The 18,998-nt window shown below is 61.1% G+C and overlaps 1 protein-coding gene across 1 annotated transcript in view; it reads right to left on the bottom strand.

The window, feature by feature from the left end:
* EFNA2 (ephrin A2) overlaps positions 1–17,240 on the bottom strand; it is a 36,674-nt gene extending 19,434 nt beyond the window's left edge. Inside the window, exon 1 of the mRNA XM_027901079.1 lies at positions 17,119–17,240. Coding sequence (XP_027756880.1) covers positions 17,119–17,240 — 122 coding nt within the window. The remainder of the gene's footprint in view (positions 1–17,118) is intronic.
* Positions 17,241–18,998: the final 1,758 nt, after the last annotated feature.

Genomic DNA, 18,998 nt, shown 5'->3' with positions numbered 1-18,998 from the left:
GTGAGCAGGGGGCTGTGCTGGTTGGGGGGCTGTGCTGGGTGAGCAGGGGGCTGTGCTGGTTGGGGGGCTGTGCTGGGTGAGCAGGGGGCTGTACTGGGTGAGCAGGGGGCTGTCCTGGCTGGGGGGCTGTGCTGGGTGAGAGCAGCCCTGTTCTAGCTCAGCCAGGACCCCTCAGCACCCCCCAGCCGGTCCCTCTGCCTCCCACTGCCGGCCTTTGCGATCCCAGCAGGAAGGAGGGATGCTCTGCCCCATCCCAGAGGGGTCCCAGCTGGGATTTGGGGTGCCCAGACCCCCTCCACGCCCAGAAGGCCCCGCATTGGACCAGCTGTGCCCACCGCCCGCATCCCCCCCACAGCTGGCGGGGGCCACGTGAGCGATGTGCGAGCGGGGAGGGGAGGAAGCGGGAGGCACTTTAATTTGGCTATTTAAAAATAAAGAAATAACGCAGGCTTTGAAAGCCCGGAGGGGTCCCAGCGGAGGGACCTCATCCCCCCTTCAAAGGCCGCCTCTGCTTTCTTCCCCCCGCTCGCAGCACACAAAGGTGCACGAGCACTTTCGTCTCTGTGGAAAGACCTTTTTAATTGGTTCCAGGCAGAAGGTTAAAATCTCTCCCCTTCCCTGCGTGCTTGCCTAAGAGGGGAAAGGGGGGAAAAAAAGGGGGAGGCAGGGAGGAAGGTTTGTGTGGAGGTAAAACAGCTCTGCCCGGTGTGGGGGGATGAGCCGGGGGGCACCTGGGGCCAGTGTCCCCTCTGCAGGGTTCAGGGTGGCCGAGTGATGGGGACCCAGGTGAGGGCAGGGTAGCCTAGGGGGGTGTGGTGGGGGCACCAAGGGGGCTGTGCCAGGCTCCAGAGCAGGAGATGCTCCCAAGGAAAAGGGAGATGCTCAGTGTGAGGATGCTCGGTGCTCCCACGGGAAGGCACGTTTTGAGGGTTTCTGCAGAGATTCCCAAAAAAAGCGGGTGGAAATGTGGTGCCTGGGGTCTTCCCACGGGGAGGAAGCTGGACAGAGCAGGAGGGCACCCAAGGGGCTGCTCCCACCCCACCATATCTCCACATGACCGCGGAGCACCCTCAGCACATCCCCATCCACGGCGGGACGACCCCACAGCGCCGGCCCCGAGCACCCCACGCGGCACCCACCCCCTCACCGCCCTCATCCTCACCCCCACCCCACCCTCCCGGCCCTGCTATCCACCCGCCACTTGGGTTTCCTTTCACGGAAGGGGGAGCTGAGAAAAACGCATCAATTATTGAGCCGGGGCGCCGAGCCCGCCGCGGCCCCGTTGCTGATGCCGCTCAGGTAGAGCGGCGCGAGCCGCAGTCAGACACCTCTAACACGATTAGCTGCAGGGCTCTTCCAGCGCGCGTCAAGGTCAACTTCTCTGAGGCTGACAAAAGGCACGGGCGGGCAGCGGCTCCCCCTGCCCGGGACGGGGCAGCAGGACACAGGGCACGGGCACCAACGGCCCCGAGCGGTGCCAAGGGGGCAAGGGGAGCTGCGGGGCAGGACGGAGGGGCTCCTGGCGGGGTGGGGATGCAGCAGGAGGGTTCCCAGCAGGATGGGGACACAACGTGGGGCTCCCAATCACAGGACAGGGAGCCGGTGGGTCCCTCTGCAGCAAAGCTGCTCCCGTCACGCCGTGCGGGAGCGGCGGGTCCGGCCCGGCCGGCTGCACGTGGAGCGGGAATTGGATCCAGATGTTTCCCCCAGCAGCCGGAAACCGCTTCCCCCCATCCAGAAAGTGCTCGGCAGCCCCTTCCGCCGCCCCACAAGGGCTGTGGGGGGGACCGGCCCTGCCAGTGCCATGCTGTGCCAACGGGGCCGGGATCCACCCTGGCAAGGCAAGGGCGGGCGGAGGGACGAGGTGGCTCGCGAGGGCACAGGGCTGGCTGATTCCACTCCTGTGCTCTGAGTTCTGGGACAGGCAGTGACGGCACTGCCAGGCACAGCGGCCAAGCTTCACCCCCTGCCATCTCCGTCCTGCTCAGCCTCATCCCTCCCAAACCACCCCGGTCTCCTGCGCGGCAAAGGAGGGACACCAACCCCTCCCTGCGCCTGCTCCACGAGCATCCCTGCAGCAGAACCCCCCGGGATGGGTGTCCCCCCAGCTGGGTGCTCACTGTGCCAGGCAGAAGGTAACAAAGCCAAAAATGAAAGCCCCAAACCTTGGTGTGGGAGGATCCAGCTTCAATATCCGGGTGCACACGGAGGGTTCCCGGGGCAGTGGGATGGGGTTTTCCAGGCGCTCCAACCTCCATGAGAGGGAGAAAAATCACCCAAAAACCTCAGAAACCCATTTGAGGAGCCAGAACCTGAATTCCCCCACACTCTCGTTATTTAAAGCCCATCCAGCCTCCAAGTCCTGCAATGATGCAAGAATCTCAATTACCATTAAAAGAACACGTTCCTGCTCCTCCATTACGGAGAAAAGCCTGAAAACCAACCCCTGGGAATTCCACAACTCTAGAAAGAAGAAAAATAAAATATTCATGTAATTTAGATTATTTAAAACCTGGCACTTGGTAAACCAGTCTCTGCACTGGAGGGAGCTGGGGGGGATCACACCTTGCAGAAGGCAGGGAGAGGGTCAGGGATGGAAACTCTGGTCACGGCCTCGCGGCCTCCAGTGCCACCTCGGGCACCCCATTGCTGGGTTGACAGCAGGATCCAGCGATAAATGGGTTTTAAACACCTCTGAGCTCGTGGGATGCGGCGCTGCGGAAGGACAGCAGGTTATTTTTATCATTGCATTAGTTCCAGATTAATTGCCGGGATGTCATTAACGGCACGGAGCAGGGTCCGGGCGTGGGGACGCTGACGTCGGTCTGTCCTGTCCCACACCCTGTGGAGGAGTTGGGATTGACACCCTGCATATGTCCCCTCCCAAACCTCCCTCCTCCTTTCCCTCACTCCACGGCGGGTCCCGGTTCCCTCCAGGGCTTTCCAATGAGGTTCCTCCCCCCCACCCATCCCTGATTCTCCATCCTATCCCATCAGCCCATCCCGGCCAGAACCACATAGTCCCCCTGCCGGCTCCCTGCCAGCAGCCCCTCTGGAGTTCACACATCTCCAGCACTGCCAAACGCCCCCAGTTTGTGCCAGTGCCGGGGGCTGCGATCCTTCAGCTCACCCAGAGCTGGGACACACTCAGCTCTTCCCTTGGCTGCTCCCAGCAGCACATCTGGAGCTGGGCCAGGGATGCCCGAGACCCTCCCAGCGCCAGAGCTGAGCTAATCCCGGGTTTCACTCCCCAGAGGGCCGGGGGATGGCACTGCCATGGCGGGGACCCCTCCACTGTCCCCCTGCCCTCCGTCCCTGCGGCAGAGCAGGAGGGAGCAGGAGAGCGTGACGGAGCAGAGTTGCTGCTGAGAAACCATCTCACCAAACCTGCCTGTCAGCGATCCCACTAATGGCACGCGGGAACAGAGACACCGGAACGTGCCCTCCTGCGCCTGCCAGCCGCATCCCACACAGGTGTGATCCCAGCTTGTCTCCACCGGCAAACCGGCACTGTGCCTGCGTGGCGGTGCCAGCAGCTGCCCAGTGCTTCGGCTCGTGCCCAGCACAGCATTCCCAGCCCACTGGGGAACGGCCACCCCCCAGCCTGGCCCCCCCCAGCCCCCAAATGCTGGACAGGCTCGGACACGGGATGTGGGATTTGCTGGGGGCAGATTCCCACAGGAGCATCCCAGCAGGTCAAGCCTGCTGGAAATGAGGCTGCCTGAGCAGGCTGGGCAGGGATGAGCAGTGTCACGGGGAGGTGAGAGTGGCGTGATCCCGACAGAGGAATGGCTTCCAGCAGGGAGAGCCTGGCCAAGGAGAATCAGGCCCAGGTGGACACACTGGGAGCCACACCCCACACTCTGGGACGGCCCTGGGGGGTTGGTGACCCACCCTGGTGCCTCCTGCCCCCAGCGCCTCCCAGTTCAGCACTGGGGAGATGCCACCCAGCAGGGACAGGGCTGCATGGCTCCTGCAGGGACCGGTGACATTCCCGGGTGGAATCGCTTTACAGGGTCAGGGAGGAAGGAACCAGCGCAGAGATATTTAAGTGGCATTTCACCATCGGAAAAAATTAGAGTCACAATATTAATTAATCCTCAAAGCACTTTACGAACATTAACTAATTAAGCCTCCCAACCCCTCTGTGAGGTGGGAAAGGTATCATTGTCCTCGTTTCACAGCTGCGGAAAGAGAAGCACACAGAGGTGACGTGACTCAGCCACGGTCACTGCGAGCCAAGGGTGGGAAGGGGACCCCAAAATCTGCCCCTCGTTCCTAAGCAGGGCAGGACACAGCAGTGCTGGGCACCCCAGAGCCCCCCCCAGCTGGATCCCAGCATCCCAGTCCCCACCCACGGCACTGAGTCGGAGGGGGACAAACCAGGACCCCAAAACGGGGTGTCCTGGGGAAAAAAACCCACCGGTTCCAGGGACAGGAAGTTAAAATAGAAACCACCGAGGGGTTTTATGGAAGGCACCACCGACCCTGCGCGGTTTAAAAGCGATTAGAGCCCTGCCTGGGTTATCAACCGGCGTCTCAATCCCGCGGCATCGATCCGGATAATAGCCGGCAATTGTTCAGATACAATATCATAAAGTCCCTTTAACTACAGCCATAAAGCTTCCCCCGCCTGCGGCACCGCTGGGCTCCCCGCGCCGCGCCGGGGGCAGCGCCGGGGCCCCGGCACCGCCGGCACGTGTTCGGGGCAGAGCATGGCGGGGGGACCCCACCGGCCCCCCCTGAGCAGGGACAGGGTCCTCAGGGGTCGCCCCCTGCTCCTGCTGCTCTCCTGTGCTGTGCTGGGGGGACGCTGAGCCCCCCGGGGCTCCCCGTGACGCTGCCCCTGGGAACCAGCAGTGCCGGGGCCGGGGAGCTCCAAGGCAGCTGCTGAGGTCTGGTGTTACCACCTTTAACCCGTGGGATTCACGGTAATCAGGAGAAAATGTGGGGTGACCCCCCCAGCCCCCCCATACGGCGGCTGGGACCCCACTGCTCCCGTGGTTTGCTCCTGTTCCCAACACCCGGGGATCCCGCGGTGCAGGGACCCGGCCCCTCCGCTCCCCAGGGCAGGGGGGCTTCCCACTGCCAGCCCCCAATCCCAGGGGGCTTCCACAGCGTGCTCCCTGCCCTGCTTCCCAGCCAGGGTTTGGGTTCACCAGCAGCCCCCGGGAATGCCACTGGAGAGCACCGGTCCGGAGGACACCGCCGGAGAACCCCCTTCCTCACCCGCCGCTTCCTCACCCGCCGCTTCCCACTGCTTAATGAGCACAAAATATTTCCATGTTGCCAATTACTTGGTTCGTTTGTGCTGCTGCGGGCAGTGCTGGTGCAGGGAAAATCCCCCTGGAGCCAGCCCAGCCCCCGGGGAGCAGGGAGAGCCCTGGCTGGGAGAGCTCCCCTGGGCTGAGCATCCCCATCCCATCCCTGTCCTCCGTCCTCACCACGCACCCGACACCCCTGGCCCCCCTCCCTCGGGGTCACCTTTGTCAGCAGCTGCCTAACGGCATTCCTGCAGCCCCAGAGACATTCCCAGCGTGACACTGATGGCTGCAGTGAGAAAGCAAGACCTTCCCAGGATTTAAACTGGCCTTTGAGGGACTTGGAAAAGGCCTTGGAACCCCATTTTCTGGCTTAGCCCCTGTCTGGGGTGTGACCTGCCAGTGCCACCGTTCCAGCCCCTTCCAGCACAGAGAAAATCCCAAGTGGCACCGCAGATGTGTCCCGACCTCAGCAATCCCAGTCGGGTCCATCTCGCCCCAAGGACTGATCCCCGCTCCCACCATATCCCCAGGAGGGATTCCCAGCCGGAGCCCTCTCCCTGCTGAGACACCATCACCATAAAACCCTTCCAGCAGGTCCCCAGAGCCGCGTTCCTCCCACCTGCGCCCATAAATCCTCCCTCCACACGGAGCTGGGCAGTGATTTATAACATGGAACAAATATTACAATGTTTAAGGAAAAATATAAAAGATCCATCCAGCTGGATTCCCTTCCCAGCAGGAACCAGGGACTCAGTGACACCAGGATTTTGGGACAGCGAGGGACACGCCGGCACAGGGACAGGGTGGAAGAGGCTGGAATGAATTGGGGTCCAGCGCTGCCAAACCACCTGGATGCAGGATGCATGTCAGACCCAGCCATGGAGCTGAGTCACCACGTCCCCACACGGATCCCAAACCAGTCTGGAAGGAGCTGGGGGGCTCCAGTCCCTCCCTGTGGAGCCCTGAGCTCTGCGGACACAAAGAAGGGGCTTCTCTGCCGACACCACCGGCACTGCTCCCAACAGAAATTCCCGGGTCCGGGCGCTCTGACAGCCATGTCCTTTTCCATCTCTCAATCACTCCACCAATATTAATTCCCTAATTTAGCCCCTGGCAGAGATCCTCACCTTACCCGCAGAGAAACTGAGGCTGGGGGAGGGAGAAGCCATTTGTCTCCGTGTAATGAGCTGGAAGCCGCATCCAGGATCACCCCCAGCTCGCAGGATGAGTGTCCCTGCTCCTGATCCAAAGCTTTCTATTGTAAAACACAACAGTGTGATTTATCATTATTGTTATTATTGTCATTATTATTAACCAACTCCAGTTTTCCTGGATCCAGATCCAGACACCAAGCCCCCGACACCTCCCGCTGCCGGCGCTCCGCATCTCAGTGCCGGAGAGAGCGGCGGGAAGAACCGAGGGGAAGCGAACAACGACGGATGGCAGCGGGATGAGCCTGGAGAGGCAGCAGCTGGGTGGCTGCAACTCAGGGCCACCGACCCCAGGAACTACCACAGAGAGAGGTGCAGGCAGGGGAAGCTGGGAACGCCAGGAACCGCAGGCAGGGAAAGCTGGGAGCTGGTCCAAGGCGAAGGTCACTCGTGGCGATGAGTGTTAGGAATGCCAGCGCTGGCTGGGCTGGATGATGCCTCCGGAGCACACACCCTGCAGCAGAAGGTGATCCCTGTTCCCAAACTTGCTCCCAACCCTCCCAATTTAGCCTTAAATCCAACCTCACGGGGCTGGGAGAGACGCCAGGCTGTGGAGTGGGGAATGATCCCAATGTTCCACTCGGCAGCCCCCTGGCTCCGGCCAAACCAATCCCTGCGACCCCACAGAGATCCAATGGAGATGGCATTGGATGGGGCCCGGAGCCAGAAGCCATTTCCATTCCAAACAGCCTTGGATTCTGGGTTGGAAACCGAATGGGAGCACCATTTTGACCAGCATTCGCAGCCGGAGCTGGTGTCAGAATCCCTGTCTGCTGGTGCTGTGTCCGACAGCGGCTGGACAACAATGGGACAGTCCCCACCCTAAAACAGGGATCCCAGGAGCAGGGAGCTCACCCAGGGGCTGGACACACAGACAGAGGGAATTCCAGTTACAGGGTTTGCAGCAGGTTTTTTTAAAACGCAGGAAAATGGTGGAAGGGCAGGAAAAAGCGGAGCAGAACAACGGAAAAACTGAAACACCCAAACACCAGGAGGGAAGGAAACTCTCCAGGAGAGCACCTTCTCCAGCAGCACTTCTCCCACCTCCCACCCCGCTCCCCTGGATGTCCTGCTTGGTTGCCCTGAGAAGGGGATGAAATTTGGGAAAAGCCCCTTTGGAAGGGTCACCACATCGGCTCAGGCTCGGGTGGCTCCGGTACCACATCGGGTGAAAATAAAGCAGAGTTTGTGGGAGAGATGCAAGAAGAAGGGTCAGTGAGCAAACCAGGAAGGTTTGTGGAATGGGAAGCAAAAAAGGCATGGATGCAGGAAAACCTGGGATGAAGGGCTGAGAAAGGGTCCCTCAGGTTTCAGGGAAAAGGGAAAATAGTGACGGTTCAGTAACGCTGATGCATCAAATCGAAGCGCTGACCACTCCAAAATAACCTTGGAACAAAAACACCCATCCCAGAACGGGGCTGTTCCAGCAGCACAGGGTGGGGACGGACAGGTGGAAACAGACACACAGACACGGCCCAGGCAGCTCCACCATCCCGACCCGGCATCGCTCCGGACCCGTTGGGGCTGTCCCGGCATCCCCGGCCCTTCGGACGCCGGGTACCCCAGGCCCCCCTCCCCATCCCGGGGGGCTCTGCCCCGCGTTTTTCCACTCAATTTCCTTCCCGAGCCGGCAGCAGATAAATCCCTCTGCCGAGGCAGGCGGCCGGAACGGCAAAGCCAGCGGTGCCAAGTTTAATAAGCAACCCTGATCGAGAATCCAGATAATAATTGGGATTATCGAGCCGGCTGGGAAAGAGCTTCCTCAGCTCCTGACGGCACCAGCACCCAGCACAGGGGGACAGAGACACCCACGGCGTCCCCAGCAGGACCGGGACACCAACGGGAGACCGGGATGCTGCCAAGGAGAAGCATTAATATTAATTTAGTATTAAAATAAAATCAAAATAATAACCCCCTTTTTGGATGCTCCACGCGCAGCTGGAACCCGCGGCACGAGGGGCCCTCTGCCCCCCAGATCCCACGGGAGCCCCCCGGGGGGCTGCAGCTCCATCCCCACCTCCACAGGAGTGTCCCCCCATCCCGGTGTGCGGGGGGTGGACGCGGGGCCGGCGCCGGCCCAGCGCCCGCGGGGAGGCTCAGCCGCCGAAATAATCCCGTCGCGGTTGGATTTTGTGCAGGGCACGAGGTCCAGGGGCTTTCTTCCTCAGTGGAAACAGGATTGGAAAAGGAAAGAATCGGGATTTTTCGAGTTCTCTACAGGGTCAGGCTGATTTTATTTTACTGCAAATATAAATAGGGCTTTTGATAAATAGAAAAAAAAAATAAGACAGTCTAAATAAAACCCCCCTAGAAGACACGGCACGGAATCCGGAATCCTGGCAGGAATAGCTGTAGCCGGGCTGAGTGCTCCGAATATTTGTATTTGCTGTCTAAACACTTTATCTCTTTCCCAGCACATGGGTGAGTTTTGCTCCCGTGTAATGTTCAAGGAAAAATAAACCGAGACGGATAATTCCTCCTCTTCTGCAGGGGAAAAAAAAAAAAAAATCCAACAAAACTTGGTTGCAGGGGGGGAAACAGCAAAATATTTCCAGGGAAATTCGGCTGAACGTCAGGGAAACAGATACAGGAGGCGATTGGGATGTGGAGGGAGGAAGAGGAAGAAGAAGCTGGGGATGGAATGGGGTTCCACATTCTCGGTCATTAAAAACCCATATTCCCCTTTATTCCCCCTTTTTCCTCCCAAAGTCAACGGTGCTGGGAACCGGAGTCGAAAAGGGGAGGTCTGGATTTGATACAAAAAAACTGAAATCCAAAGTTGGGTTCCTGGGGGATCTCGGGGAGGGTGGGGAAGGAGCTGAAATAAAACCCCCACTCCTGCAGTCAAATAAAAAGGGACCGAGCGATGGTTTGAAACTCTGCGGATCCTGGGAACGCCTCGGCGGCGCGGTGGGAATAATGGTGGTGGCAATACCGGTGGTGGAGATACCGGTGGTGGGAATACCAATGCCAGCAGACTCCCTGCTGCACCCAGAGGGAGCAGCAGCTCCGGCTCTGGTGCCGGGCGGGCGCTTGGTGGGACCAGCACGGCACCGGCAGCCCCGGCGTTTGTGCCGCGTGTGCCCGGGGGTCAACTGGGGAATCCCACAAAACAAGGCCAGGACAGGGGGAAATGTCAAGGAAAGCACAAAACTGGCAGGCTGGGGGAGCTGATGTGCTGAGGGAGCGTAGGGATGTATCCCATGGGATCCCACCACGGCACAGGTGTATCCCACTGGATCCCACCACGGCACAGGTGTATCCCACCGGATCCCACCATGGCACAGGTGTATCCCATGGGATCCCACCATGGCACAGCCCCACCAGGACACGGCTCAGCCCTGTGGCCGTCCCTCACCCAGCAGCAGCATCGCTCGCTGCTCCTCCGCTCCACTGCGCCTTGGGAAGGAAAAATTTAAAAGGGGGAGGAATTAAAAAAGGAAATGGAGCCTAAATCCCTGTTTCCGAATCCCTCTCCCTCCGTTAACGACCCAAAGGAAAACACCAAATGGATCCGAGCAGGGCCTGGAATGGGAGCACAGGTCCTGGTGCCGATTGGCTTCACCGGAGCCCAGCACCATCAATCCCGGGATTTGTGCCACAGCTGGAGATCGATCCACGGGCAAGCTGGGCAGGACATGGGAGACTCCAAAACAGGGGGTCCAGTCCAGCACCTCTCCTGCCTCCACACTCCCAGCCCCTTGGATGGGCTCACTCTGGGACCCCTCCCTGCCCCAGGCACCGGAACTCATTCCCCCATCTTCATTATTATTCCAGGGAGTGAGTTTTCCTCCTTTGGAATATTTTCCCCCACTGCTGTTGCTTTGAGTGCCTCATCCCCCTCTGAAAGGTTGGGATGGGATAAGGCCGAGAGGGAAGGTGAAGCACAGCAGGACTCAGCCGGCACACGGATGGGATGAGCTCTGAGGAACCTTGGCTGAAGCACCACTCTCAAAATGAAGGATGTGCCCTAAAGGTGACACATCCCAGACGGGGCTGGGGGAGGTGTCACACCGAGGGAGACACTGGGAACGCTCCTGGGCTGTGTGCTGAGCACCAGCACGGCCCCACCTCGACAAAGTCCACGGGGCACTCATTTCTCGCCAGGTCTGGCGCTCATTACGGGAACTCCGGCAGTCATTTCCCAGCCGCCCTTTGGGATGAAGCTCCATGGCCATGGATCTCCCCACTGCTGATCCCAATGGGTGATCCCGGGGGGAGCGGTGACCCTGGCAGTGACCCCGCTGGTGACCCTGGTGGTGACCCCAGCCCTGCCCTCACCCCTTGAGCGCAGCCCCTCCAGAGTCCCCACACAGCCCCCACTCCCGCCCGGCTTTTGAGCCGGGAGCCTCATTAGGAGGTAATTAGCTCTGGAACAATGGGAAGCTCTTTAGCAGCCCAGGCACAGCGGCAGCAACAAGCCAAGGGGGAGCGAGGGAGGAGAAATAAATAAATAACAACACTGTGACCACCCGGGAACAGGCTGGGACAGAGCTGGGACGCGGTGCTGCCCAACGGGCTCCATCCCCACTGCCCCGCTCTCAGCCTCGGCCCTTCCCAGTTTTCCTGCTGGGATCAAACCAGCCCTGGCACATCACAGCCCAAACAGCCCCACGGGCACCGGCCCCCCAGCACAGCTCCCACCCAGCTGGTGGCAGCAGCGATGGGATCCCCAAACCCGGGATCCAGGGGCAGGGTTGGGCTGGTGGCAAAGAGTCTGTGTCCACACAGGACACCCCTAAACGCAGCCCCGGCTCTGGGGTGTCCCTGAGATGCCTCCAGAATTCCTTTGGCAAAGGCCAAAGCGGCCGTGGTGGTCACTGGCTCACCCTGGCGCTTCTCCAGCTCCGGAGAACCATGGAATTGTTGGGGTTGGGAAAGAGCTCCAAGATCATCCAGTCCAAGTGATGACCCGGCTCGGACTCTCGGAGCGGTGCTTCCCTACACCCACAGAGGCCAAACCAGGGCTGGTCCTGGTCTTGGGATGATGCTCTAGGTAGAGGGAAGCAGCCAGACATTGGGATGAGCGTTGGGTCCTGGCAAAGGGGGAAAAGGAATTTAAACTCCTCTTAGGGGTTGAAGGTAACAGCACCCCGAGCTGCTTGGCTTCCATAAATCCCATTAAATCCAACGAAGCAGGGCAGGATCTCTGCCCCGAGTGGGGAAAACCAGCTCGGATCAAAACGGAGCCTCGAAAATCATGATTAATATCTAACACAAAAGAACCGAAATTGTCACCATCAGGAACGAGGAGCTATTTAAGGAACAATTGCTGCAATTTTCCAGCCAACCCAGCAGCTGAACCTTGTCAGGCACAGGCAGGTACAGCTCCAGCCACGGCACGTGGGACGGACACAGCCGGACAGACAGACAAACCTGTGCCTAGAGCCAGGTACACCCACACCCAGGTGTGTCCCAGAGTCCCCAGGCAGGGATCCCAGGTGAAAGTCACACAAGGGTGGCACAGCCACGCACGGCGGAACAGGGAGGGTGTTTGGCACTGGATTATTTGTGCGTGTGAAGCGCATTTATGGGGGGGTTGCATAAACACCCACACCTACAAAGAAAGAGAGATACACAAATATAATACATATATGTATATAAAGATATATGTATACAGACATAGGAGTATTTCCATACACAGCAGCACTTTTGAAGCTTTCCAGGGGACCTGAGGGCATCTCTCACCCCCTGGACCGTTCCCATTCCCCACCCTCTGCGTGTCCCCCCCACCGGGACACCCCGGGACACACGGGGGGTCCTGGGGAGCGCCCGACCCTCCGGCAGCTCCGCTCGCCCCCAGCCCATCCTCGCATTAGGATGCGGCGCATGGCCGGCATTTGGATACCAAATGTGCAACCAGCAGGGAATGTAATTGCGGTCCCTGGAAAGGGACAGGCGGAGACGGAGACGGGCACGGAGAGAGAATCCTGTCAGCGACGCCGGCCCGCTGGTGTCTGCTCTCCATTAACCACTCGCCGCAGCCCTGGGCTGGTGAGGAATAGCTAACACGGCTTAACGGGCTGGAAAAGAGGGGTGGGAAGGGCTGGGAGTGATCTCGGCACAAAGGGAGAGCGGAGCGAGGAAAACTCAAAGAGCAGGAATTGCGCAGGATGAGCCCGAGCGCCGGCACACCCGAACACCCAGCACCGCCCCGGCACCTCCAGAGGGGCCTCGGCCTGAGGGTGACACGGGAACAACCCGAGTGCCAGGGTTAAAATTCACACTCAGATCGCTCCAAAGGGGGAACGGGGCGTGTTTCTCCCGGGGGCTGCTGCAGACCCCGGTGTGATGCCCGTGGGAGTGGGGAGGGACACACAGGGATGGGGAACACACAGGGATGGGGGCGACCCCAAAGGCCCCAGTCAGGTTTGGGACATGGAGGTTTTGGGATCCAGCTCCACTTCAGGGCTGACCCAAAGAGCCCCAGCATAGAGACACGGGTGGGTTCCCCCCAAGCTGAGCCCTCCCACTCGGCCACCCCTCGCCAGCACCAAATTCCCCTGCAAGAAACATCCCGGCATCGCCTGTGCTCCCTCGACGGAGAGGTGGCACATGCAGCCGCCCCCGGCCTGGCCACAGCCCCTCGTGACACACGGGTGGGTGAGCTGGCTCTGGCTCGGGTGGTCAGCGGGTCACGGCCACGGCCACATCTCTCCTGGCCACGGCCGCCACGCTCCAGGCTCTCGGACAAAGCAGCAGCGACCGGGGCTGTGGCTCTGGGAGACGGGAACACAGGAAAAAAGGGGCACAAAATCCGATGGGATGGGGAGCACAATCCAAACCCCCACCCCAACCTCACCCCCCTGTGGCCTGGGCCCCTCGCCCTCCAAAGTCCTGCTCTGCCATCACCGCTGGCCCTGAGCATCACCTGGCTCTGCAAATCCCTCTGCTAGAAACCATTTCTCCGGTTCCCGATCCCGGGATTGGGGAGTGCAGAGGAGCAGAACAGAAATCCCAGCTGTGCTCACAAACCACACCAAAAAATAATACAGAAATCAGCAAAGAGCCGTTCGGAGGCAGCGCCGTGACCTCGGCGGTAAACCAGGCCACGGGCACGATCCCGCCCGGACACAGGGCCCTGTGCCACAAACACGGGCAGGGAACCCCCGGCACTTCGCACATTCCCGCTGTGGATACAGGCACACGGCAGCGATGGCTGCAGGAACACCGACCGGCATTTGGGAATGACGATTCCCTGCCCGTCACCCGGCTGTCGGCAGCGCAGGGGATGGGAACAAATCCCAAACCCTCCATCCTTCCTTGGCCTTCCAGGGGTTTCCAGAACAGGCCCGGGGCCGTGGGTCAGGATCCCAGGACTGGGGACCCTCTGAGGACAGGTCTCTCCTTCCCACAGACCTTTTCCCCCCACAGCATGGTGGTTTTCCCAGATCCCTGGGTTTTTTTGCCGCATGATGCGATGCAGGGCACTGAGACCCATCCTGAACCTGCTGCAGTGCGGGGGGCAGTGGGGGACCCCCAACCCGCTGGGCGATGCTGGGTGTGCTGGGACACCCAGCTCGACCCTCTGCGCCTCGTTGGATCCCAAGGCAAACCCAATCCTGCACCGCCAGCCGGGAAACATGGAGTGGCAGCGGGAAGAGCCCTGCCTGCTGTGCCGGACCCCTGCCTGCTGTGCCAGACCCCTGCCCACCACAGGGGACACCTCCCCACGGTGCCAGACCCCTGCCCACAGTGCCGTGTCCGGCCCCACAGTCCCGCCCTGGACACGCGGCACCGGCACCAACGACCGGCCCAGCCACGGCCAACGGATCCACACCCCGAGACCGAGCACCGGCAGCCCCCGAATGTGCCACGGAGCAGAAATCCACAGTTCCACACGGCACCGAAACAGCCCGTTATTATATAATTCTGCGTTCGTCCTCCTTCGTTTCTTCCCAGATAACCCAGGAGTGAGTTCCAGCCAGCCAAACCCCTTCCCAACGCATCCGCACAAAATCATTTAAAAATAAAAATAAACCTGTAAATCCACAGCGAGTGGTTAAATCTCTCCCCAGAACAGGGAAATTGCAGCATCCCGAGGTACCACTTATTTTTAATTTAGCCCCAATTATGAAATATAGAATTATTCTAATCTGGGCAAATCATATCGACCATGAGATTTATTCCTGTCTTTTGTAAAATATAGATTGCTGTATAAACCTGAGGAAAAATATTTAGCGGCAGAGCAGGTCTGTGGGTTCAAATAGGGCATTTTAACCTTGGGTTTTTTCCCCCCTTTTTTTTTTAATCCCTTTTGATTTCCCCTTTATTAAATGAGGTGGGGGGGACGCTGAAAGAAAGAAAACGAGGGACCAGAAAAATCATAAATATGTTGTTCTTCATTTTTAAGAATGAGACAGTCTTGTAGTAACTCCAGAGACAGAATAAACCCACCGCTGGGTTCGAAAAAGGGAATAAGCAGGAAACTCAATGGCAATTTCAATCTTTGCAACCTCTAATAAATTGCCTCGAATTCCGAGAGCTGAAGGCGCAGGCGGGGAGCGCTGGCGACACGGGGCGCTCCCACATTGGGGGAATTTGGGTCACATCCCGGAGCCAGGCGCTGCGGACGTGCTGCTGAACCCACCAGCCATTGTCTGCTCTTCCCTCCCAGCCCCTCGCGCTTCCCCCGCTCCATTTTACTTCCCCCCTTCGAAAACATTTTCCCTGCCAATGGCGGATTTAGGGAAAAATATCCATATACACACACATATATATATCTGGAATAATGATCCACCACGTATTTCCGAGGATAAATTCTCGGCGGCGCCTGCGAGGGGGCGAAAGGGACGGCGCCGACGCCATCACCGATGCCGGGTCCCGGGACGCCCGTCACCCAACGGCCAAGGGGCTACTTTTGGCAGTTGGCACCACATGGCAACCCTTGGGTGCCACATCCCAGCCAGAGGAACCTTTGGGTGCCAAATCCCAACTGCAGGAACCTTTGGGTGCCAAATCCCAGCCACAGGGACTCTTGGGTGCCAAATCCCAGCCACCGCCCCAACCGCCCTCGTCCCTCGGATGCCGGTGTTTGACCAGGGGAGGGCCCTACCACATGTTTGGCATTTGGGAGAACAAAAGGAAAGAGCCCAAAGTGTGGGAGCTGGGGAGCACCAGGAGCCGAAACCAAAAACTTCGCAATGGGCAAAAAAAGAAAAAAAAAAAAAATAAATTCCCTGGCTCTTACAATCCCCCACAAAAATGTGAGGGAGATAATAAAATCCATATGCACCACGGGCGGCCCGTGGCAGAGGCACCGCCGCCACGGCACAAAGGGATGGGCTTGCCCGAATTTTGGGGCAGCGTGAGGGGCACCAGTGGGTCCCCCCAAGAGGACGTGTGGAGGTTGGATGGACGCTGGTGCTGGTGAGGGTCCTCGGCCCCATGTGTGTCCCACCCGCTCCAGGCACCAAAAATCAGCCAAGAACTTTATCAGCTGCACTGGTGTCACCGAGGGAGAGAAGGTGCCACCGAGGGTCCCCTCCTGGAGCTCCCACCGCAGCAGGGGATGAGCCAGAGGAGCCACCTTGCCTCGCTGGGAACAAGGACCAGGCCACACCGTGGTCCCTCATCATGCAGGGACTGAGGGGGACAAAGAACCCCCCGTTTGACCCAGAAAATGGGGCACCTCAAAGCCGGGGACTGTGGGGACAGCAGCACCCACTGAGCACCCACCGAGCACCCACAGAGCTCACCCCCCACTGCTGCCAGGGACGCTGCCAGGGCTGGGAGAACTTTGAGGAATTGGGGGGAAAATGGGGTTCAGTGGTTGTTTTTTGGGTTTTTTGCCTTTTATAAGTGTCCCCACAAATGAGCCTATTCAGATCCTGGGGGATGTCCCTGCAGGGTGAGTGGAGGGTCCTGGGGGTTCCAACCACCTGAGCATTCCCGGAGCAGAATGCCTCCCACTTCCAACTTGCCAGCAGTTTTGGGTTCCTCAATATTATGAACAAAGAAATAAGACAGAAACAAAACTCTCGCCCCCAAAAAAACGCTGGGGGAGAAAGAATACACAGAAAAATTGAAATTCCAAACTGGAGCAGGGAAACGAAGCCAGCTGCGGAGATTGCACTTCCAGGATGGGAACGACCCGGGAGCAGTGGGGCCGGGCACCCCCAGCCCCGCACCCTCAGCCCTCCTCCAGCCCCCCACGACCCCCCCCAGTCTGGTTTTGCCGTTTCCCCCCCAAATCGTTTTTTCCGGCCCCCTCCCGCGGCCGCACCCGCCGCTTTGGGTAGATTTCGGGGTTTTTCGCAGAAGCTTCATCCCGGGAGAGGGACGGGGGTGGCGGGGGGAGGAACTTGAACTTCCCCGAAGTTGGGTGCGGAGGGGCCGGGGGGGTCGAGCCGCAGCGCCCACCGCCCGCTCCCCCCGCTGCCCCGGGGAACGCGCCCCGCGATGCTCCCGGCGCTGCCGCAGCCCCCGGGGACGGTCCGCCCGGGGCCCCGCGGGAACTTTCGGGGGAGGGACCCCCGGGGACCGCGCCCCCCTCCCCTGGGCCGCCCAGCCCGTTCACCGGAGCCCACCGGGGGTCGGAGCGGGACGCGACCCGCCACGGGCGGCGGCGGCCGCTGTCACCGGGTGTGAGCGCGGGGGAAACAGCGACTGGAACTCGCGCCCCCGCCGCCCCCCCGCCTCACCTGGGGTTGCTCCGGTTCCAGTAGACGGCGAACCGGTCCGAGATAACTTTCCCGGTCTCATCGGTCCAGACGCAGACGCCGAGGAGCGCGGCGAGCAGCGCGGCCGCCCCGCAGCGCACCATCGTCCCGGCGGGCGGCGGGCGCGGCTCCGGCCGCTTCACGGGGCGGCGGGGCCCTGGGGCCGGCCGGGGGCGGCGGGCGGGCGGCGGGCGGCGGCGGGCGGGCGCCCAGCCCTCACCATCGCCCGCGGCCCCGGGCGCCGTCAGCGGGGGGACTCGGGGGCGGCCGCGGTGCGGCGGCGCCGGGGCAGCCGCATCCCGCGCGCGGGCGGCGGGGACCGGCCGGTTCCCGCGGCGCCCCGGGGATCGCCCCGGCACCGGGAACCTTCCCCCCGCCCGCCCCCCCCGCCGCGCCCAACTTCGGCCAAGTTCCTCCGAAGCCCCGCGGCGCCGCCGCCGCCGCCGCCCGGCACCGAGCCCCCCGGTGCTGCCGCCGCCGCACCCGCGGGCTCAGCCCCGGGCCCCGCCGCGGGCTGCTCCGCCCCGGGGACACCGGAGAGACAAAGGCCGGGCCGGGAGGCCGCCGCTCGCTCAGTGCCGCCGCGCCATGCTGCGCCCGCCGCCCGCGCCCCCCGCCCGGCGCCGCCCCCGCGCCCGGGCCCGCCCCCCGCGCCGCGCCCCGCCCCCGGCCCCGCCCCCGCCGCGCGCCGGCCCCGCCCCCTCCCGCCGCCCCTGACACATTGTTGCCACCGCCGGCCGCGCGCGCGCCCCGAGCGGCCCCGGGGCGGGGCCCCCGCGGACACCCCCGGGAACGGGAACGGGAACGGGAACGGGAACGGGAACGGGAACGGGAACGGGAACGGGAACGGGGGGGTGACACCGACCGGGGGGGGGGGGTCACACCGGCAGGGGAACGGAACGGGCACCGGGGCGGGGGGATCACACCGGCAAGGGTGGGAGAGGCGCGGTCATACCTTCGCGGGGGGAGGACTCTGCAAAGGGGGGGTCACACTGGCCAAGGGGCGCGTTTGGAAGAGGAGGGGGTCACGCGGGTTTGGGGAGCAGGAGGGAGGTTTGGGGGTCCTTTGGCTCGAGGCTGATGGGGGGTTTTGGGGGCCGGGGGGGGTGGTTGAATGGGGGGCAGCCAGGGGCTCGCAGCAGAGGGGACAAGGGACAGGGATGTGTCCTGCGACCCGCTGCGGCCAAGGGCAGGCAGACGGACAGACGGGTGGACACCCCGCCCGCAAGAACATTTTTTCACCTCCGATCCAGGGATAAATTAAACTTTCCTTTGTCAAAATCTTGGAAAACCCTGATGGGAGTAACACAGAACTGGTGGCCTGCGGAGCCCTGGAGCTGCTGTGGGGCTTTGTCCAGCTGCAGGGAGGACAGAGGACAACAGGGAAAATCCAGTGGGATTTTTGGCCATAGGGGTGCCACCCAGCCACAGCTCTGGAACCAGATGCCTGAGCCAGGACACCCCATGGCCCTGCAGCCACATCCCTGACCCCTTCAGGCTGTCTAGGGGGGGTCTGTGCTCACTAGACAGGGTCCCTTCCTTTCCCAGACCCCCCCAGTTCCCCCAGGTTCCAGAGACTGCTACAGAAGGACAAGCGATAGGGGTGGATTCTGGACCCTCCTCCCATGGACACTGGAATGTCCCCCTGGATGTTCTGGCATATTTCCCTGGGTGTTGAGGTCTCCCCTGAGCCCCACTGAGCCAGACCCACCATCCCCCCCAGAGCTCCTCAGGTGCCTGCAGATGCAAAGAGGCTTCCAGTCGGATTCACAACAGCACCAAGGTGCCCATTAAGTCCATTGGGAGGAGCAGCTCCAGCACATCCCTCTGCCTGTCCTTCTGCTCAGCATCCAAATATCCCT

Source organism: Empidonax traillii, unplaced genomic scaffold (genome assembly GCF_003031625.1).
Source record: "Empidonax traillii isolate 1590-97213 ecotype Southwest subspecies unplaced genomic scaffold, ASM303162v1 scaffold761:size885847, whole genome shotgun sequence".
NCBI classification, from domain to species: domain Eukaryota; kingdom Metazoa; phylum Chordata; class Aves; order Passeriformes; family Tyrannidae; genus Empidonax; species Empidonax traillii.
Note: the sequence above shows the minus strand (reverse complement) of the source record. Positions and strands in the feature narration are given on the sequence as shown.